At 38.1% G+C, this 22,835-nt stretch overlaps 2 protein-coding genes and 1 pseudogene across 4 annotated transcripts; all 3 read left to right on the top strand.

Moving 5' to 3' along the window:
* The first annotated feature begins 2,440 nt into the window (after window positions 1-2,440).
* LOC113684592 (uncharacterized) lies at window positions 2,441-6,136 on the top strand. The gene is made up of 4 exons (XM_089186584.1): window positions 2,441-3,104; window positions 4,606-4,726; window positions 5,051-5,136; window positions 5,386-6,136. The coding sequence occupies exons 1-4, from the start codon at window positions 3,027-3,029 to the stop codon at window positions 5,638-5,640; spliced, it is 540 nt and encodes a 179-aa protein (XP_089042710.1). The 5' UTR covers window positions 2,441-3,026; the 3' UTR covers window positions 5,641-6,136.
* Window positions 6,137-10,276: 4,140 nt separating this feature from the next.
* Window positions 10,277-16,171, top strand: LOC149037936 (uncharacterized). Of its 3 annotated transcripts, XM_089186579.1 has the most exons (7): window positions 10,277-10,655; window positions 12,029-12,146; window positions 12,456-12,538; window positions 12,969-13,067; window positions 13,162-13,206; window positions 13,538-13,648; window positions 14,876-16,171. In XM_089186579.1, exons 1-7 carry the CDS (start codon window positions 10,578-10,580, stop codon window positions 14,924-14,926), a joined length of 585 nt encoding a protein of 194 aa, XP_089042705.1. In that variant the 5' UTR covers window positions 10,277-10,577; the 3' UTR covers window positions 14,927-16,171. The 3 variants fall into 3 exon arrangements, with proteins under 3 accessions (XP_089042705.1, XP_089042707.1, XP_089042706.1); XM_089186581.1 differs by lacking the exon at window positions 13,538-13,648 and having other exon boundaries at window positions 10,315-10,655; XM_089186580.1 differs by lacking the exon at window positions 13,162-13,206 and having other exon boundaries at window positions 10,331-10,655.
* A 139-nt stretch (window positions 16,172-16,310) lies between these two features.
* Window positions 16,311-20,654, top strand: LOC149037935 (uncharacterized; annotated as a pseudogene).
* The last annotated feature ends 2,181 nt before the right edge of the window (window positions 20,655-22,835 follow it).

The following is a 22,835-nucleotide window of genomic DNA, read 5'->3' as shown; positions in this document are numbered from 1 at the left end:
GTGGGACAGATATTTAGGATTTTCATCGCTGTTATAAGATGAATGAAATTAAAGCGTTAAAATATTCGAAGTGATGCGAGAAACTAGCTTCTCAAAAGCTTAAAAAATAACGTAGATGTATATTGTAAAAGTAAAATGGTCGATACGTTTTGCACTGTGGTATAAGGGGTAACTTTTGTTAAGAGCCCTAGAATAAACTGCTTTTTGGTAAACTTCCTTAAATTTTATATTTTTCTGAAAAAAAGGCTCAGAGAAAAAAAAAAAAAGAAAAAAAAAAACTGCTATTGATATCACCATTTAATTTTTTTTCTTGGAGGGCATGGTAGCGAATGATTGGTTCTTAGCGCGGTCCGTGTTTTCCTATCTCTGCCCAAGGGCACGTTAACACTTTCGTGAGTTGCCGCGTACATCCCTACCTTCGTTGCCACTTTTTATAAATATACCTTGTTTTTTTCTGGCTGTGCAGAATTTTTAAGCAGAAACCGTTGGTCGCTACCTCAAGCCAATAAATAACTTATTAATCCTCTCTTTTCTCTCTCTCAAATCACGTTGGTTGACAGAGAAATCATATCAAACTCATGGGGTACAAATAGTCTTAACATGAATGTAGTGACCACGCCCAATTCAACACCCCACCCAAATCGAGTGTAATTTTCGAATGTTTTACCATCGTGCGGATTCTCTACGGAAAAAGCACTCAATGTACCTCTGAGATATTAAACTATAATATTGTGGCTTTCTATTTCGCTAATTTTCTAACTTGAAGGTGAAGTTTTTCCCTCGTCATTTTAACCTTTTCTCCGAGCGGTTGCGTGAAATTAACAAGGCGTTTTTGATCAAAACACGACCGAGCGAAGGGTCTCGGACGATATCTCTTTTACGCAGGCGCAAATAAAAAATGTACTGCTAGAATCAAAAAGAGGAACAAATTTCCTTTGTTTTGATATGTAAAGTGTCGAACAAAAAGCAGATTTACCTTCGTCAAATGGCGTTTCAAAACAGCTGTATCTTCCTCATTTTGATTTTTCCTGTTTTGTAAGCATGAAAGCAGTAGGAGAGGGATCGGGAAACTCAGAAAGCGCTTCGGGAATTAATCTGCCATCGTTTTCTTTCAAGATAAACAAGTAAGATTTGTGAAGTTCGTTGAAGTATGAAGTCTAAATAAATGCCTTTTTAAAGCTTGTTTGCTGGATTTTTCGTAAACTTCCCTAATTAATTTTTCGTTTCAGCTTACTAATCTATTCTATTTCAAAGCAATGTCAAGACGAAGACGGAGAACCATGAGTCGGTCCTTTCAACAATCGTAAACAAAGTGTTTGAGCAATCAGGTATACGAGGTGTAATAATCAATAGCCGCATATCAGAAGTCTTCAGAAAGAAAATATTCTGCCTTCAGAAAGCTGTCAAGAAAGCTAATAATCGTGGCGGAATGCAATTAAACGGGCCCTCGGTATCGATTTAGTATCATATCGATCTCAATATCATACAGTTTTGTATCTTTCTTCCGTGGATTCGCCTTTCTAACGAGGGTGTATGCTGAGAATTCATTGCAAAATCGCTTTGTTTTTTTAATTTCCCTCTTTGACCTGTCCGCCATTTTGAAAATTCGTAACGGAGAGCATGCGCATTACGTGAGGTTAGTGGTTGCGTACACCTGGAACCGAGAAAAACAAATGTTCGTCGCACTGGGGAAAGAGTTTGATATGATTGGTTTCAAAATGAACTTGTAGAGCCAAAATTGTCATTAAATTGGTTGATGAGTGGCCTAAAAACCGTTTTTAGCATATAAACTACGGTGTTATACAAGTATTTCCGGCCCTGAGAAAAGCCGTAACAACATAACTAAAAATATATCGTATTTTTTCATGTGTGTATGAAACCGCCAATCAGCTGCTGACACGTCACCCGCCTTTCGCGCCACTCGGTCAGGTTCAGATTGATGAAAGAACGGTGAAGCCTTCACTATTCTCAATCCAAGGTCGTTTGTCAGATTTTTTTCGGATTATGGCTGCTAAAACACTGAAAAACCCGTATCGCTTTCAGATAGTAGCGTTCAAGCTTTTCTAGAAGGGGAAGAAAACCAAAATACGGAAAGAAATACGAAAGTTACGAATTCGGTGGCTTTGCTAATGGAATTTCTCGGGGCTGACAACGAAAATCAACTACTGGAAGATTTGTAACAGGCCGAGTTTAGCTGTGTACCTGAAATATTTCTTGCATAGTACTTCTTCTTTCGCCGGAAGCCATTTGTTACAACGCACTTTGATTAAAATATCAATGATGAGGACTTTACCCTTTCGTTCGTGCGGGAAGTAAAATAATTCAATCGTGGGATGAAATCAGCGGTAACATTAAAGCTTTTTTTGATGTTTGAAATGTTACCGCTATGTTGCGCGAATAAAATAAGACACAAATTGCAATGAATGATTCACAAATTAATGTGCTGTTGTCATGATTTTAATTTTGTCTTACCAACGGAAGACTTAATACCAAAAACTTCTTATAGGTCTGCGTGTACAGTAAAACGGAACAATTTCTAAAAGCATCACCTTTCGCTGAAGTAAATCAGTTCCCGATCGAGACTGCCTTTTTTTCCTTTATTCAAAAGTGCCTGTGACGTGTATTGAACAGAAAGCTGCTAATTCAGCGACGCTCTTTAAACTGAATACCTACCTAAATAACTGAATTACCTAACAATTAAAACAAAATGCATTGGCCTGTGAAATTAAGTCTGTGGGAAATCACATGAAAAGCTTCTCCAGAAATCCTGACATAGCAAAATAACCTGATGGTGACATAATCTTGGCTGCTGACCTTGCTTAATACGAAAAAAAAAACGCCACTAATTGCACCACCGTTTCATCTTCACGTTTTGACTCCGGAAGGACGTTACGTTGAAAGAGAAATATTTTATATTGATCTTAAAAGTGAAAAGTTCAGAAAAGTTTAAGAGCATCCAGCAGCTACGCTTGAACCAGTTCAGTTGAGTTTGACATTCAGAAGAGTAACTTCGCCTAATATCTTCGATGGCAGTTTTGGTGAAAACTTGTTGCTGTGGCTGCAGCCTCCGTAAAGATGTTCTGATTCTCGGAATCTTAGGCCTGGTAAGTTGCAGCAGTTATTAATCGTATAAATATCTGAAATATCCTTCTGCTTTTCACACCCTCGTAATGGTAGTACCTGGTTTAACGATTTTCACTATTTCGTACAAATCGCGAACTTCAAGTTCTGGGAAAAGCATGCTCAGAGCAAAGATTAGCCACGCGGAATTTTATTACGTCTCGTTGAATAATTACACGAATATTACTGCATAATTTTTAAAATGTTTTTTTTCTGCTCAATAACGGCTATATTTTTACCAGTAAAATGTCGTAGAAAATAATTTGTCAACGTCAACGCAGAGACATATGCGCATTCTGAAATTTTAGGACAAATGAACAATTCAGTACAAACTTTATAACTTTTCAGTATTCGGTCAAAAACGGGCATTCAAGAATAAATTGTTTCACGGAAAAATTAGATGTTGCAGCTGCAACTAATACTTTGAAGTAAAGAAATGATCCTCGTTGGTGACCTACTGATAAAGAAAAGAAGCTGGGGAAACTTCAGACTTCAACAGCATTCGAAGGTTTACCTCTCAGATACAAGTCATTCGCCGCCATCAATTGAGCTACGAAACTTCATGAATGGAGCGAGACGAATTCCATCGGGTTCTTCGTTCCTTTAAAGGAATCTGATTTTACAATAGAAATCATATTTTGATCTTAGGATGATATTAAAGTAAAGACTCGATCAATGCAGGTGAACTGTTACTAAAGAAACTGAAGTACGCAAGACCTCGTGGCTGGTGTGACGCGGCCTTTCGTTTCGGCCAATAGACTATCGGATAACTTTAGGAATTTTTGAAGCTAACTCGTAACTCGTTGCACTTCGCGCTCACAGTTCGAGAATTCAAGATGTTCCTCTATAACAGAAGGATTTTCAACCGCAGTTTTACTAGTTACAATTTTTTCAAAAATCATAAGAGAAGAAGCCGGAAAAATGAAACCACACACGATTCGAAAGCAACATTTTCAGCTGGGCCCCCCTTCAACTGTGCAATGAAATAACATGTTCTGGAAGCGTAATCATAGAGAATAACACATAGGCGCGCTTAGATATGGAAACTCCACATCTACAAGCAACCATGTATTGTTTACTTTATTATAGAAACACAATAGCCCTTCACTGACAAGAAAAGTCGACTTAATTAACGAATCGACAATTCCTGACTAAAAATTGCAAAGTGAGTTTGCGCTTAGGCTGAAGATAAAAAATGCTCTGAGTCAGTATAAAAACAACAATGGGCCTAATTTTAATACACAGAATTCTCAGTTATCGACTTTGTCCTTAGCGACAGAAGAAATCTTTCAGGTACTTCATCGATGTTGAGGGTTCGAATTGATCGGCACACAAATATGTGCAGTCCAACTCGTCACAAATGACTCAAGTTAGTTTGAAATTCAAACCTTCGCATGTTTTTCTGGTTAATTCAAAAGAGAGCAATCTATATTAGCTGTGTTATATCAAATCTGATCTGTAGTCGCGTTTCTTTTTATATTTCAGATTGCATCAGCTTATTCAATTTATCAACACAGTCAGTCCATCAAAGTTTACTTGAAGCATCTAGAGGAGAACGGTGACGAAATCAGCCAAGATTTACATTTCAGCAAAAAGCATTTCCTGGGTATTAAAGTGTACTTTTGTCTTGTTCCGTAAAATCTGTTATAAAGAACACATGTTTAGCTAGGATGAAAATATTTCCATTTGTGGGATCATATGTAAAATTGTGTGGGGTTTCTTTATAATTAGTGACGCCAATATATATTTTACATTGGTTCGTGATCTTGTGTGAAAATGAAAGTTCCACAAATAGTTTTTTAGAAATGTTTAAACCTTTTTCTGCAAAATGAACCTTCCCAGTCAGACAAGGTTCTCTCGCATTTTCTGATTATATTTTCACTGATTAATTGCTTGATGCACTTTTTTTAATGATTATCTCTAAATAAAGCGATCATCAGATTGGCTTATGTTTCCCTGGTATTCGGAGTCATCTCACTGTTGGTGAACCTGTTGTTTCTGGGATCCTGTCGCTCAGTAAGTCCAACGCACTAATTCTTAGCACGTAACTTTGGCGTGTAACTGAAAAGAATTTGAGAAGATTAAAGATTATGATAAAATTTGTCTCCAGAGGTACACAATAATTCTTCTTCTAGAAATTTAAAACTAGCCGGTGCAGTAGGCAATGAAAACGGCTTTTCTAGGTCAAAATTCATTAATTAAGTTCTGTTTCGCTGAATAGTTTTTGTAGGTTTGTTTGTTTTTTCTTTCATTTTTATGCATTAGATAAACGATAGTCTCTATTTGGCGCAAAAATATGCACGGATACTGGCAGTAAACATGATCTCTTCCGTGAGGGAAACCGTTAGCCTCGAGGGACAGATAATACCAAGGATATGTATACGAGCAGCGGAGGTCGTTGTGTTTATTATCTTTAAAATAATTTTTGCAACTTTCAACGCGCGAAAAAATGTTTACGAACAACTGGCCATTTGCCGCGTGAAATGTTCACTTTCAGTACTCTTTGGTACGACTTTATGAACAAACAAACCTCTCGTCTTAGCTTGTAACAATACCTAAACACCTTTTTCGTCTTGAATTTGATTGTGAATAAACGCCTTCATAGTCGTTGATGTATGGTTTGAAAAATGGGGAGTATTACAATCATATGATGTGTTTAGACCAATCGCAGTCAGAAAAGCTTTGATAGTAGTGTATTCGAATGATTATCTTACATTAATTCAACACTTAAAAAAAAAATGGAAAAAATTTTTATGTGACAGCAAAACACAAATCGTCAAATTTGCGGTTTTCGCTTCAAATTACCGATTTTTCGTTTTGACTCGACCCAAACAGTCGCAGCTTGGAGCGCTGACTTTTATTCATTTATTTATTTGTAAGTTTACGTCACTGGTCATCGTTCTTTTTCGTCGCAGGGTGACAAACATTTGGCATTTCCTTGGCTTGGGTGGAGCATCTTCGAGCTCTTTTTCAGTTTTGGAGTGATAATATTTTACATTGCCATCTGGATTGGAGTAAATTGTACTTTTGTATAAAGTATTAGTAGAGAGCTTTTCAACAAACTTAACATGATTTCTGTTTCCTTCTATGTTACAGTTTTCCGTGTTTTCAATTATTGACATCACTGTATGGTTGCTGTCGGATTAGGGCTGGAATGAGGTACGATAGTGCGACCAGTAAATAACGAACAGCATTTCCATCTCAGCGTATCCAGACTGATAGTTCGACTTGAGAATTCTTTTATCTGAACGATTGCCTTTCCTGCGAAGTAATTTTTTAGCTGTGGAGTGGCTAGGTTCAAACTACTCACTTCTACTCTGCCTCTCAGTTAACCTTGGGCTGCGCTTTCTGAATGGTCAACTGGTTTGCCTGCGAACGACTGAGACTTTTTTCAACAATTAACGATCCATTTCAAGAGATTATAAACTATTATCTCTCGTCCACTTATTCTACTTGGGAATGAAATTTAAGTAACCCAACGACCACATTGTAACCTGCAAGAAAGAAACAAAGCCAACTAGAGTCAGTCAGCAAGGCGAGCACGCGAAAGGTCTATCAGAGTACTGTTCGGGAACCTCTCTCACGTGCGCTCACATTGATATCGCTCGCTGGCTCGAAAGGTGCAGTCCTCGCCTCTCGCGTCACACTGCCAATGAGAGCATGCTCGCAGGCTAACCACAGAGTATACATATATCAAATTAATTTTTTACATTTGTTCAAGAATAAGATAAAGCAAGCCCATTTGTAATGATTTATTGAAGAAGTTTTTTTTTCTCTTTCTTTCTTTCTCTTACTTTTTTTATCATTTCACAAGCTGGAATGAGACCCCCTCCATACGCAGTATTCCATAAGGGCACTGTGTAAACTCAACAGAACATTGTGACTGTCCCAAGTGATTACTGATCATCGTTTTAATTTGAAATTTTTAGAAAGGCTAACTAGTTTGAACTGAGTTTAACATTGGAGAATATTTTTCTCTGATTGATAGCGAGTAGGATTAAGAGAGCGGTAATTATTTAACGTCTAGGGGTGGGTTGGAGGACCCTGCACTATTCTGATGACAACCCCCCCCCCCCCTCGTTGCAGTAAATTTTTTATTGTCATCCCCGCTATGTTGGCGACGAATAATACCCAATCTGTCCCCCCTGAAAAATTGTGATCCCCTAGAAAAAAAACTCTACCCACTCCCTCCCCATGAGTATACGAGGATAAACAATGACTTATCCCTTACTGTTCTAGGGAAAATTTATATCTGAGGAGTTCACACTAAAATGTATTTTGAAACGAATTTCTAACCAAAATATATATAACGTCATATGAATTTTAAGGTGACTGTGGGATAGTTCAGCCTTTGAAGAGAAGTAATATGGAACAGTTATTTTGGCTTTTCATCGCTGTTATAAGATAACTGAAGTTAAAGGGTTAAAGTATTCAAAGTAATTCGAAAAACTAGCTTCTTCGAAGCTTAAAAGGATAACGCAGATGTATATTGTAAAAGTAAAATGGCCGAGACGTTTTGCATTATGGTACAAGGGTTAACTTTTGTTAAGAGCCCTACAACAATCTGCTTTTTGGTAAACTCGTTAACTTTTACATATTGCTAAAAAAAAAAAAAAAAAAAAAAAATTAAAAAAAGGCTAAGAAAAAAAACTGCTTTTGATATTACCATTTATTTTTTTCTCTGAGGGCACGGGAACGAATGTTACGATCTGATTGGTTTTTAGCACGGCCCGTATTTTCCTATCTCTGCCACTGGCAACGGTAACGCTTTCGTGAGTCGCTGAGTACATCCCTACCTTCGTTGCCATTCTCATAAACATATCTCATTTTTCCAGTATTTTTAAGCAAAGAAGTCGGTCAGAAGCTCAAGCCGATAATTAACTAATTAGTCCTCTCTTTTTTCTCTCTTAAATCACTTTGGTTTACAGAAAAATATTGGTTTCAGAATGAATTTGTATAAGCAAAAGTGTCTTAAAATTGGTTAACAAGCGGCCTGGAAATTAAAGCTAAAACGTGAGGTATTTGGTTACTACTGGATTAATCGATAAAATGATTTGTTCGTAGTGAAAGGGGAGCAAAGTTTTAAGTTCTTCTACAAAGATGCTTTCGGTGAGTCTTTGCAATTCCATTCAATTTAGACATTTGTACCGTAAATTGCTCCACAGAAACCGAAGGAATTCAAAGAGAAAAAGCCGCATTAAATCCCCTTGTGTCTGGTTGAAGTACCTCATTTGAATTTGGTTCTTGTGGAAGAAAGACCAGATTTACTCACGGCATTGCAGTAAACAAACTCTCACAACTTAAAATTGAAAAATTTAAATTACTGACAATTAGTTTCCTTGCCATTAACTTACTGAGGTTTGGAACAATCTGTCACAATCTGATTCCTGTTAATTAGAGAGCGGCTCAGAAAAAAAAAAAAAAAAAAAACGGAACCAGTTTCACAAGGACTGTCACGACTACATTTTCGTCAAAAACAGTCAATTATAATGTACGAAGATTTACCTTGATTCAGTAAGTAAATGGCAAGAAAACTAATTGTAAGTAAATTCAAATGTTTTTCATTTTGAAGTTGTGAGAGTTTACTCGTTTGTTTAGATTGTTCCAAAGTTTGTTAAAGATATATATATATATATATATATATATATATATATATATATATATATATATATATATATGTATATGTATATATATTTAGTACAGGTAGATCTTTTTTTGGGGAGTGAAACGGAAAAGATCCGCATGCGCACTACACCCTACCCTCGGGAATCCTTTTCGGTTGAAGTTATGAATGTACAGCCTGTTTTCATACACCTCCTCAAAGGAATGAAGTCGTCAGCGGAGATGGAAATTGTTTTCACCGAGCTGTTGCTCTTTTGAATGATAAAATAGATGATGAAAAATACGATAATATATTAGGTCAAGTGATAGTTTGCTTGAGAAAAATCCAAAGGTTTTTGTGCTGCTACTTTTCTCATCGAACTCCTTAGGGAAGAAAGGAAATATCACGGCAAACCCGGCAGAAAACGTGGGCAAATATATTGAAATTAGAACATCGGTTCTTTAGCAACCCATTTATACCTACGCATCCATGCAGAAGAAAGGGTTCAGTTTTGCGCTGATTATTAACGCTGTTTCGTTCCTACTTACCACAAAAAGGAAGCAATCTAGGTGTTAAATCACTTAAATGCATTACAACAACATTAAGTGCCCATGCACACTATTTTAATCTCCTGTTACCTTGAGGTAACTTTTGTGGTGCTCTTCTGTATTACTAAGCCAAGAAAAAAATCCAGGAGTTTATTTAACACACTTGAATAAACAGAAAAGGCTTTACGAAGTTATTTCTTGGCAATTTCTAGCTAATATTTCTTAGTTTAGGGACCATTACGCGACATCAATTTCACAGTAAACTTTGCGCGCATAGAAAAGTTAATCGGTAGATTTTAGGACAAATTTCATAGTTGTTCAAACAAAAACTTACGCTTCCCTCGTATCGCAATGACCTTAATCCATGCCAATCCAGCGGCGAAAAAAAGGTTTTCTTAGACGACGAAATAACCTCTCGCTATCCATTTCTTTCTGACGACTTGCAATGTTTGCCCTGTGCCGGTCTAGTCTGTGCAACTTTTTCGAGTCTTGAGAGGTTTGCAAAGGCTTTCAATAGTTATTCAGCTATTAAGGTTACAAGCTTTCATTATTTATAGCCTGGTGTTACGAGTGTCAGTGTAGAGCAGGGTTGTTCCCAGAAAAATCTCAGGATCGTCGGTAACAGCAATAAACTGATTTACTTCTCGAATTTTTTATTTTACTTCTCGACTTTACAGCACAAAGCTTCACATTTCTCTCTTTTTTTTTTGATGAAACTAACGCTCTTATATACTTTAAGTCCAAGGATTTAGAAACTTCTTTAAAGAACTAAATTAAGAATTTAACTAAGATTAACACGTTTTCTAAATCTGAGTAATTACATAAGAAATAGAACGTTCCAGAATGTTCTTATATAAGAAGGTCACGGCTGGATGACTGCGGGTTTTAGAGTGAAGAAATGTAAAATGGTTTCCGTGTTTACATAGCCTGATGTAAACACTTGGGAGGTTGGGAGAACACGAGATAAGGTTGATAAGGTTCAACTTTCTCTTGTGTCATTTAAAACAATGGCTTGTATTGCGGAACAAACGGAGAGTGATCGCAATTTTTTTTTTTACTTTCTCTTTCGCCAGACGCTATTTGATACAAAGCGTTTTGTTGAGCTTTGATTAGCATATCAATGAAGAAGACATTAATTTAGCATACGCGCGTGAAGTAAAATAACTTAATTGTTGAATGAAATCAACTGTAACATTAAACAGGGAAAAATCTTAGAAGTAAAAGGTTTAAAAGCATCCAGCAGCTAAGCTTGAATCAGTTTATTTGGGCTTGACGTTCAGTAGAACAACTTCGAGTAATCATCTTCGATGGCAGTTTTGGTGAAAACTTGTTGCTGCGGCTGCAGCCTCCGTGCAGGTGTTATGATTCTCGGAATCTTGGGCCTGGTAAGTTCCAGAAGTTATTAGTCGTATAACCACCTAAAATATCCTTCTGCTTTTCATTCCTTAGCATGGTAGTTCCGTACAAATCGCGAACTTTAAGTTCGGGGAAAAGTATACCTAGAGCAAAGATTAACCACGCGGAATTTTGTTGCGTCGCGTTGAATCATTACACGAATATTAGTGAATGATTTCCAAAACGTTTTTCTCTAGTCAATAACGACTATATTGTTACCAGTAAAATGCCGTAGTAAATAATTTGTCAACGTCAACGCAGAGACATATATATGCGCATCCTGAAATTTCAGGACGACTGAGCAACTCAGTGCAAACTTCATAACTTTCATTCGGTCAAAAACGGGCATTGTAGAAGAAATTGTTTCACGATAAATAAAAATCTAATAAAATTAAATGTTGCAGCTGCAACTAATACTTTGAAGCAAAGAAATGATCCTCTCTGGTGACTTGCTGATTAAAGAAATCGCAGACTAAGAAAAGACGCTGGAAAAACTTCAGGCTTCAACAGCATTCGAAGGAGTACCTCTCAGATACCAGTCATTCGATGTTATCAACAGAGCTACGATATCTCATGGATGGAGTGAGGCAAATTCTATCGGGTTCTTCATTCCTTTAAAGGAATCTCATTCAGCTGATTGGCGATATCAAACACTCGTGAAAATCGATCGCTTAAGAAAAGTCTATGTGACTGAAGAAAATAACTAAATATATCATTTTATCTTGATTTTTTCTGTTTCCTTGTGCCTGAGGGAGCTTAGGGATCACGAACAATAATCTGGAACATTCTTCGCGATACGCACATTGATTATCCTTATCACTTAAGACAGATAGAACATTGAAAAAATCTGCCTAAAATGTTCAATTTGTGTACGACAAAGAAAGAAAACATAAGGAATATCGATTGAATTGAAGAATATTGATTGCAAAACCTGAGCACCGAAGCAAGCACGTTTTTAAGGCAAACGTGTCAACTACAGTGACCCAGATGTCAATTAATGATATTCCGCAATATAGACATTTCTACGTTCTTGTAGTCACGTTAACGATACTGTATACTGGGGGAGGAGGCGGAAGGGGGAGGGGGAGGAGGCGCAGACGGGGAGGCGGAGAAGGGGTAAAGGGGCGGAGAAGGGTGAAGGGGGGAAATGTTGAGTGTTCGAATTGATCGGCGCACAAATATTTGCAGTCCAACTGTGTTTTTGTGTTTGAAACATAGCCTCTTCCTTCCTCGTCACAAATGACTGAAGTTAGTTGGCAATTCAAACCCTCGCATGTTTTTCTAATTAATTAAAAGAGAGCAATCTGTATTTGCTGTGGTATATCAAATCTGATCTGTAGTTGTGTTCCTTTTTGTATTTCAGATTGCATCATCTTATTCAATTTATCAACACAGTCAGTCCATCAAAGTTTACAAGCATATAGAGGAGAACGCTTACGAAATTAGCCAAGATTTACCTTTCAGCGAAGAATATTTACTGGGTATTACAGTTTACTTTTGTCTTGTTCCGTAAAATCCATTGGGATGAACACGTGGTTAGGACGAAAATATTTCATTTGTGAGATCATTCCTTGAATTTTGTGACTTTTTTAATGACTTAAATATACATTTTACATTGGTTCGTGATCTTGTGTGAAAATGAAATTTCAACAAACACTTTTAAAAAATGTGTAAAACCTTTTTCTGCAAAACGTACCGTATCAGTCAAGACTGTCTCTAATTTTTTTGATTATCTTTTGACTGATTAATTGATTAATTATGTTTTTTTTAATGATCATCTCTAAATAAAGCGATTGTCAGATTGGCTTACGTTTCTCTTGCATTCGGAGTCATCTCACTGTTGGTGAACCTGTTACTTTTGGGATCCAGCTCAGTAAGTCCAACACATTAATTCTAAGAACTTAATTTTAGCATGTAACTGAAAAATAATTCAAGAAGATAAGATATTATGACGAGATTTGTCTGAGAGGTTCGTAATTATTTCTTCTCTTAGAAATTTAAAACTATTCGGTAGCTTATTCAACGAAAACGGCTTTACTAAGTCACAATTTCATGAATTAATTTTGCTTTGATAGCAGTGAGTTCCAACGATTATCTCACATTAATTCAACGCTTTAAACACAAAATGGAAAAACTGTTTATACGACTGCAAAACACAAATCGCCAATTTGGCAGCTTTCGCTTCAAGTTCAATCACCAATTTTTGTTTTTGACTTGACCCAAACAGTCGCAGCATGTAGCGCTGACTTATACTTACTTATTTGTAAGTTTACGTCACTGGTCATCGTTCTTTTTCGTCGCAGGGTGACAGGCGTTTGGCATTTCCTTGGCTTGGGTGGAGCATCTTCGAGCTCTTTTTCAGTTTTGGAGTGATCATATTTTACATTGCCATCTGGAATGGGGTAAACTGAAACAACCTTTTCCTTTTTTTATGAATTACCAATAGAGAGTTTTTCAACGAACTTGACATGATTTCTGTTTCCTTTTATGTTACAGTTTGCCATCTTCGTGTTTATTTACGGCATTGCATGGTTGCTGTCGGTATGTTCTATTTCAGTCTTAGATCAATTTCTTTTTGAGAGTGGCTCTGTAATTGGTCAGAAAACTCACGTCACTAAGCAATTGGACGCAAAATTAAAACTAAACATGACTTGGTCGCCCTGGTTTTCCCGCGCTTTAGGCACTCTAGTTGTTTTACCTTAATCTATAGCTGCCTCTTCCAAGTGTTTTTCTTTGTTCAGATTACTTGGTCGGTTTTGGTTTTAACATACTCGGTCGAAAAGCACTGTATTCTCCTATTCAATTAACTACATACTCTTAAATTGATAATGGCCTGGGTCTGAACTCATTGCCTCCCTCTTTTTTCTCTAAGATCTACTTTATCATAGTGGTGTATTCGTACATCCAAGCCCTTCGTGAAGATCCCACGGGAACGAGTGCAGGATTTTCTCCCCCTCTGACAGGCGGTAACCAAACCCAGATGGTAATTATATTTCCATTGCTGTGATGCTACATGACCTTCGAAGTCAAATTCGCTATGAACATTTTTGTGTTACAGAGCAAAAGTACGCTACTATAGCAGATGGAATAGCATTCCATTTAAGGGCAAAGGAGGGCGCTCTTCAACTGCTAAAGCTATTAATATTGGTAACGAGGGCAAGTGGAGTCCAATTCGGTCTGCAATCATACGGGTGATTAAGAAAATCGGATGACCGCTAAGCTATCAATCTCGTGATTTGTCAGTCACGAATATATTTAAGACAGAATTGGACATCACAAAGTCCTTTTACCCATAAATCATAACCATTACAATTTCGGGAAAAAAACCCAATACATCTAGGACAAACATCTCCGCTAGAGAAGATGTCTTATGTAAAAAAAATTCCTCCATTTGGGAAATTCCCCAGTTTCTTTTTCTCTTTTATTCAGGATGAGTAGTTGTTGCTATTGTTATTGTGATCAATTCTGTGATTGGTGGATTTAGCTGAGTGGACTTAGTATAACTGGAAAATTACAGCCGGCTGTCCGATTACACCGTTCGATTACAACGGTACAGAATGATTAGTGAAAAATAAATCAGCTAATGCAGCAATCACATTTGAGGAAATTGTAACGGTTGTGATTAGGGCTGGAATAAGGTACATTAGTGTGACCCTGGTGTGTCACTTACAATCTGCAATACTTGAACCCCATAGCATCAGTTCTCTTCCCTAAAGGTAATGTATATTTTAATACATGACGCTGAAAATCCATCTTAGCTTAGGTATCCTAAGAGCATTTCCATCTCAGCGTATCCAGACTGATATTTCGACTCGAGAATTCTGTTATCCGAACGATTGCCTTTCCCGAGTTGTAGCCAGTCAGCAAGGCGAGCACGCGAAAGGTCTATTAGGGTATTGTTCGGGAACCTCTCTCACGCGCGCTCACATCGTTCGCTGGCTCGAAAGGTGCAGTCCTCGCCTCTCGTGTCGCACTGCCAATGAGAGCATGCTCGCAAGCTAACCACACGGTATATATATATATATACATATATATATACATATATATATATATATATATATATATATATATATATATATATATATATACATATCAAAATTTATTTTTCCCCATTTATACCAGAAGAAGATTAAGCGAGCCAAGTTGTAATGATTTATTGAAAAAAATTTTTTTTTCTCCATTTTTCTTCTTTGTTTTTATTATTTCACAGGCTGGAATGTCACCCCCTCCATACGCAGTATCCCAGAAATTCACTGTGTAAATTCAGGAGAACATTGTGACTGTCCCAAGAGATGACTGATCATCGTTTTAATTTGGGCATGAAACTGTTAGAGAGGCTGCCTAACTTTAACTGAGTATAACTGTGGAGAATATTTTATTCTGATTGAAAGCGAGTAGGATTGAGGAATCGGTCATTATTTATCGTCTAGGGGTGGGTCAGAGGAGTTTGGTCTGTCACAATGAAATTCTGTACTCTGTACTATTCTGATGACCCCATTCCCCGGTTGCAGTCAATTTTCTATAGTCTCAGCCCCAGAGTAAACTGTTTTTTTTTCTCTTTCTTTCTTTCTCTTTTTCTATTTTTTTATCATTTCACAGGCCGTAATGGGACCCCCTCCATACGCAGTATCCCAGAAGGGCATTGTGTAAACAAAACAGAACATTGTTACTGTCCTAAGAGATTACTAATCATCGTTTTAATTTGAAATTGTTAGAGAGGCTAACCAACTTTAACTGAGTATAACTGTAGAGAATATCTTTCTCTGATTGATAGCGAATAGAATTCAGGGAGCGTTCATTATTTAACGTCTGGGGGTGGGTCGGAGGACTCTGTACTCTTCTAATGACAACTTCCCCCCTTCCCCCCCTCCTCGTTGCAGTCAATTTTGTATAGTCACTCCCTTTATACTATATTGGCGACGAATAATCCCCAATCTTTCCCCCTGAAAATGATGTGATCCCCTAGAGAAAAACTCTGCCCGCTCCCTCCCCATGAGGATAAACAATGACTGATCCCTAACGGTTCTAGGGAACATTTATATCTGTAGGAGTTCACACTAAAATTAACAATTGGTTCATACGTCAGCGTGCGTTCATCGAGATATGAAGCACGTGGGAAGTTTGGAGAGCACGAAAGGTGCGTAAGAGTTAATCGAGACTACGCCTCGAGCAACTCTAGCTTCTTGAGTGCTCTCCAAACTTCCCAAGAGTAGCAATATGGAACAGTTATTAAGGATTTTTATCGCTTTTATAAGATGAATGAAGTTAAAGGGTTAAAATATTCAAAGTAATTCGAAAAACTAGCTTCTTCGAAGCTTAAAAGGATAACGCAGATGTATATTGTAAAAGTAAAATGGCCGAGACGTTTTGCATTATGGTACAAGGGTTAACTTTTGGTAAGAGCCCTGCAACAAACTGCTTTTTGGTAAACTTGTCAACTTTTATATTTTGCTTAAAAAAAAAAAAAGAAAGTAACTGTGAGTAAATTCAAATTTTTTATTTTGAAGTTGTGAGAGTTTGCTCGTTTGTTTGCTGCAACGGCGTATGTAAATCTGGTCTTTCCTCCACAAAAACTAAATTCGAACGGCACACTCCAACGAGACACAATGGGATTTAATGCGGCCTTTTCTCAATAAATTCTTTCAGTTTCTGTTGTGCAATTTATGGTCCAAATGTCCAAATTGAACGGACTTTGAAAGACTCACCGAGAGCGTATCTTTATTGTCGAACTAAAATTAAAACTTCGCTCGCTCTTTCACTACGAACAAATTGTTTGAGCAAATTCAGATATTAAATGAATGAAAGTTCCATTGTTTAGTTTACCTGTAACATAATACCTCACGTTTTAAGAGTGAATGTCTCTAAAAATCAAAGAAAAATAACAAAATCGCGGACATGGTAAAAAAATCATTTCGTCCCATTTTTTGTCTACAGGTAGCTATAGGTACTACTTAAAGTGAAGTGAGGTTAGTTTCTGTAAATATTCATTTTAACGGAAATAAACCGATACTAATTGCATGATCGAAAATGAGTGCCTGCGAGCTCTAAATTATGCAGTTTTCAGGCCGTCCTTGCATGAACTAAAATGCAACAGCAGGACTTCGCTAGCTATAAATATATACATGTGGCCTTCCATTACCAAGATATAATGATATTTTTTGTATCGTGTCCTTCCTGACGAAACCACGGGTTAATTACCAGTGAACGTGTTCGCCATATTTAATTCATGCCAAACCCGGCCTAATGTAGTGTGGCAAAAATGCATGTGGTAGTTTCTCAAAATCTCCAGCAATACTATCACGAGGGCTTATAAGGTGGGTCTTCAAATTCATCGTTTCATTTTTCTGGTATCTTGCGCTGTTTTGATGTACCAACCAACCAAACTTCGCTAAAATTGTAAATGGCGCCATATTGAAATGAACAAAATCAACATTGCAATGACACAAGCAAAGCATTGTTTGAGTCGCAGCCGCACTTAGCTTTTTATTTTTGCTTTGACATAAATAGTTCCTTACCTTAGAAATCTTTTATAGGCCCTTGTTATTCCGCTTGGAAGATCTTTTCGAAATACTGTCCTTTGCAATTTGGTGTGAAGGTGGCCGACCGGCTAACTCATTGAAGCCACTGAGCCGGGATGAGTAAAATAAAGTTACTTGTTGTTGTCATTTTCTACAGCGCGTCACAACCCAGTTACGTTTAGTCTACTTTGATCTTGATTTTGGTTTTATTGACGTCTCACACAAAAAGGGTCCCGTAGAAAACGGCAGGTAACGCTAGCGATTTGCCGGATTTTAATTTTTCACAGGTTCCTGTCACTCTGCGTGACATATGATAATCTGTCACGTAACGAGATCAACAAACAATTCATTCTGCCTCACTTATAAGATCTAAACAAATATATTGCCATCATGAACGAGAACGATACAACAAAGAAATAGACTTTACAAAATTTCACAAATATAAACCGTACAGTGAAAACCTTATGGAACGAAAATAACAATACAATTTTCCCACGGAAAACAAATGTGATGGGTTAACGAAAGTAAACAAAAAACAAAAGCGTAATAATCGTCGGTGAAGGGAATAAAGACAACGGTTGCTTTAACTCCAGCAGAAAAAGAATTTCTTAATCTTTACATGATATTGTAGATGGCGTTTGTGGCGCAGAGGAAGCCACAAGCGTTTTTTACAATTTTCAGGTGCTGAGACAGAGATTGAACTTATCTTAGCAAGAAGCGGGATTTTCGCGAAGCCTGATACACGGAAGAGCTGCTCCTCTTCCAAACCAGGAGAAAAGGAGAATGAAAATTGAACCTGTAAGATTAGAACATTTTGTTTCTTTCATAACGAGTCCACACGTTACTCAAGATGTTCCTTTCGGGGAAAAACTTCTAAAATTGTCGACTGGCGAGATCATAAAAACACCCAATGTTATCAGAACAATGATACCAGAGCGTATTGTCCAATAGTATCAACAATACTGCTGTGAAACCAACTTTGAGCCTATGAGTAAGAGAACTCTACAGAGAGTTTGGGCCGTGTGTTCTTTATCTGTTCGCAAGTCTCTGCAAGGACTTGATAACTTTTCAGCATCAGGAATGGAAGCAGTTGATGCTATAGAAAAACTCGTAGACAAGCTTGTTGACTGTGGCAAGACTCAGCAATGAGCGAGGGAAATTAAGCAGCAACTTCGTTTTTCGAAGCAGTACCTAAAGGGCGACTACAAGGTGGGTGCATATTTTATAATTATGCGTTGCCTTTGCAAATGTAGTAAACTTCTTACTATGATTCACGGCTACCTCTTTCTTTCTCTCCAAGTCTTCTTTACGCTTAATTGATGAAACAACAGTTTACAATTCACTGTAATACGCTTACACACATGTATACAACGCTGAGAATCGATTAAGTAATCTTTTTGAAATGTCGATCATATGCGCATGCAATGCTTTGTAAATATACATTGAATCACGCGCTTGTCATTTTACTTTTTATTTTAGGTACATGCAGTGGAGGCCACAAAGGTTCCCGATCATTGTCGAATTTACGCGCTAAGTGACCAGAGCAATGCTGAATTTCGGGGCTCCTGCGACCATCTCCAAAATGAGTCATATGAGCAGTGTTATGAGTTACAGGAAGTATTGTGTACCATAGAAGATGAGTGTTCAAGTGCGCTCTCGTCAGCAGAAGATCAAGCTGACATGCAACTTACCATCAAACAGGCAAGGGATGATATCATTTGCTGGAAAGCCCATCAGCTACGTTCAGTCCACCAAGCTGAGGCGAAGCATTCAGTTTTAGCCAAACTCGACAGCCGATCGGTGTTGTTAGTCCAGGACTGGGCAATGAAATATATGCCCCGAAAATATTGAGGCGCAGTCAGATTGGTTTGCGAAGCGAGGATTGCCATGGCACATTAGTGTTGCCATAAGACGGTCAGAGGGTTCTGAGCACTTTGAATCGCAGACACCTGTTCACGTATTTCAAAGCTGCGCCCAAGACAGTGTGACTGTGGCTTCGATTATGCTTGACTGCCTCACTACCCTGAAAAAGGAAATTCCAGAGCTAGAAATGGCTTATTACAAACAAGATAACGCTGGCTGTTATCACAGCGGAAATTCAATCATCTCAGCTAAGCTGGCCAGTGATGCCATGGGAGTGGCTTTTGTGAGAAACGACTTTTCGGACCCTCAAGGTGGAAAGGGGGTATGTGATCGCAAAGCGGCAACAATCAAGGGAAGGTACGTTGGAAGGTACGTAAACGAAGGCAATGATGTCATCAACGCTCTACAGTTCAAAACAGCCATTGAATCTGGCCAAGAAACCACAGGAGAGAAAGCAAGTTATGTTGCTGCCAAACCGTCAAGCGCCTTTAATATCAAATGGGATAGCATAAGCTTACTCAACAATTTTGAGTACGATGAAAGTGACACACGAGTGTGGAGAGCATTCAATGTAGGTTCCGGTAAAGTAGTGCCATGGGCCAAGTTCGAAGGAGTCATGAAGTAGCCCGAAAAATTGGAAATCCTAAACTCGCCATCGCAGAGTCCAAGTGGCGCACCGACGTTCAAGATTGTGAGACACCGAAATATTAAGGAAAGCTCTGTCAAAGCAAATTTCTTAACTGAAAGCGAAAACCAAGATCGAAGCTGTATTGGGGAATATAAGCCAGATGACATGCTTTTCCCGTGTCCAGAAGAAGGATGTGTAAAAGCCTACAGTCGCTTTGCAAACCTCCAGACACACCTAGATACTGGAAAACACCAAATGATGCTCGAACAGGAAACTCTCTACGATAAAGCTAAAAGAGAATATTCTTCCAAGCTGACGGAGGGACGCAGTCGAATACCAAGCGTTCAAGTTGCTGCACAATCAAAGAGAGACGGCTTGCCGCCTCTTCCAATGGGTTGGGCCCTGAAGACAATTAAGAAAAAGGTGCGTTTTACAAGGAAACAGACCGAATTCTTAACTGACCAATTTCAAAAAAGGGAGTATAGTGGACGGAAAAGCGATCCACAGGAAGTTTCGAAAACCACGAGCCTAGCAAGAGACCAAGCGGGGGGACGTCGATGTCAACCTGATGAAGTCCTTACGTCGCAGCAGATTAGTGGCTTCTTCAGCCGTCTTTCAGTAAAGAAGCGATTAGAAGTTACAGCCGCCGGTAACCGAGCAAAAGCTAGTGAAATCTCAGAAGTGGACATGGAGAGCGTCGACAAGGACGAATTTCCGCCGAAGCTGAGAGCCATCTATCTGCAGTGTGTGCAAATGTGATGAGAGATGTGGCTATTCAACATCCGATTGTATCTTTCGATCTAAACATCTGTTAACTTATACAAAAACGTACACTCACAACTTTAAGAGTGGATAGGCTAAGAGACATGTGCATAGACCTTGGGCTGGATATTTCTGACATTTCACCTCAGAAGAGGAAAAAGCCATTCATCGCACGACTCACACAATTAGTCCAGGAGTGTACCTGCTCTTCCAAGTAACTGAGCACTGAACGTTTTACGAATAACTGACCTGCTGATTATAAAAGCGGTGCGTGTATTATTTACATGGAGGCGTTGCGTGACAGCAGAGTCTTACATATCGGATTTTAGTCACTTGAGCTCACCATTGCTTGTGAAACCTCATCTTTGTGTTGGACGATTTTTAGTAAATTCGAAACTGGCGAGTGCAGAAGGCGCAGAAGGGATGCAAATGCTCGAATCCATGTTCACCGGATGAGAAGTAAACGGAAACTAACGGCTTTGTGCCAAATTTAACCTTTTGAGTTCAATTGAACTGTTTAACCTGTTGTGTGTAGAATTATGCAGAATTATGGCGTGATTCTCAAAGGGTAGCAAAAGTCGAAAATTGTTTCTCCTGTCTCCGTATATAAAAATCAAGTGTAGTTATAGACATTTTAATATGTTTCTAGTCATTTTAACGGCCAGTGAAGATATAACTGACCAAAACAGTTATTTGTGTCAGACGCGTTTAATTTTGTTATTATGCATCTCATTATGGCTTCATGGTAATTTAACTGAAATTTGGCTGGTGGTCATCTTTTGATAGTCAAAGGTCCCAAAGAAATAAAACCCACATCGTAAAGAACTATCTTTCAAGGCTTCTTGGTAGTGTTATTGTAAACTTTGAGACACTACCACATGTATTTTTGCCAAGCTATTCTAGGCCACCTTTGCCTTAATTTTGAAAGGCCGAAGATGTCGTCTCTTAATAGGGACGTAGCTCCTCCAAGAATAACATTAGACAAAAACTATCACTTTGTCTCGGTAATGCAAGTCCAACTCAATATTTCTATGACTAGAAAAGTCCTTCCGTTACATTTTTGTTAGCATGACAAGTGCCCGAAAAGTGCATAATTTCAGGATCGCGCTTGGTGAAATTTGAGCTATTTACCCCCGGAAATGTTAAAACAAATTATTCCCGTTAAAGTGCATATTTAAAAAATCTAACCCCATTTCCGTTTGTTTACTAGATAAGGCTACCCACAGGCAAAAAATGAACCAAATCGATTTTTGACCGTGTCCGCGACTTTTTCGATAATCTGTGATTTTTATTGACATTTACTCTTAACTTTCTAGGTACTTTTTGTGAATGATTAAAATCAATTGCAGACGGTTTTTAGGCCGCTTGTCAACCAATGTAATGACACTATTGCTTATACAAATTCATTGTGAAACCAATATTTTTTTGTCAACTAAAGTGATTTGAGAGAGAGAAAAGAGAAGATTCATAAGTTGGCTTGAGGTAGTGACCGATGTTTTTGCTTAAAAATACTGCCCACCGGGAAAAACGAGGTATATTTATGAAAAATGGCAACGGAATTTGAGATGTACTCGGCGACTCACGAAAGTGTTACCGTGGCCCGTGGGCAGAGATAGGAAAATACTGACCGGGTAAAGAACCAATCAGATTGCAGGATTCGTTACCGTGCCCTCCAAAAAAAAAAAAATATATATATATATATATATGTATACGTATATATATTTATAAGATAATTCAAATAGTACGCGCGCTCTGATTGGCGATAAAACCATTTTTACATGAGCGTATGTAAACACGGTTTTCGTTCCTCTTTCATTAGTTATTTTATACGCTTATCTCGTGTTCTCCCAACCTCCCAAGTGTTTACATCAGGCTATGTAAACACGGAAACCATTTTACATTTCTTCATTTTTACAGGTAGAACTCGGAATTCAAACTCTTTTTGTGGAGTGAAACGGAAAAAGATCCGCATGCGCACTACACCCTCCCCTCGGGAATGCTTTTCGGTTGTATTTAGGTATGTACAGCCTGTTCTCATACTTGTAAACGTGTCAACTAAACAAATTACGACGTCTAAAAATACAGCTCCTCAAAGGAATAAAGTTGTCAGCGGAGATGGAAATTGTTTTCACCCGCGAGCTCTTGCTCTTTTGAATGATGAAATAGGCCATGAAAAATACGAGGATATCCCTAGGTCAAGTGATAGTTTGCTTGAGAAAAATCCAAAGGTTTTTGTGCTGCTGCTTTTCTCATCGAACTCCTTAGGGAAGAAAGGAAATATCACGGAAAACCCGGCAGAAACCGTGGGCAAATATATTGAAATTAGAACATCGGTTCTTTAGCAACCCATTTGTACCTACGCATCCATGCAGAAGAAAGGGTTCAGTTTTGCGCCGATT

Source organism: Pocillopora damicornis, chromosome 11, assembly GCF_964200805.1.
Source record: "Pocillopora damicornis chromosome 11, jaPocDami1.2, whole genome shotgun sequence".
NCBI lineage: Eukaryota > Metazoa > Cnidaria > Anthozoa > Scleractinia > Pocilloporidae > Pocillopora > Pocillopora damicornis.
This window is presented reverse-complemented; position numbering and strand designations above follow the sequence as displayed.

Coding starts and splice junctions, on each gene's coding strand:
- LOC113684592 (XM_089186584.1), top strand. CDS start 3,027: ATGGCAGTTTTGGTGAAAACTTGTTGCTGTGGCTGCAGCCTCCGTAAA. Junction 3,105..4,605: donor TTCTCGGAATCTTAGGCCTG/GTAAGTTGCAGC, acceptor TTTATATTTCAG/ATTGCATCAGCTTATTCAAT. Junction 4,727..5,050: donor CAGCAAAAAGCATTTCCTGG/GTATTAAAGTGT, acceptor CTCTAAATAAAG/CGATCATCAGATTGGCTTAT.
- LOC149037936 (XM_089186579.1), top strand. CDS start 10,578: ATGGCAGTTTTGGTGAAAACTTGTTGCTGCGGCTGCAGCCTCCGTGCA. Junction 12,539..12,968: donor TACTTTTGGGATCCAGCTCA/GTAAGTCCAACA, acceptor TTTTCGTCGCAG/GGTGACAGGCGTTTGGCATT. Junction 13,068..13,161: donor ACATTGCCATCTGGAATGGG/GTAAACTGAAAC, acceptor TTTATGTTACAG/TTTGCCATCTTCGTGTTTAT.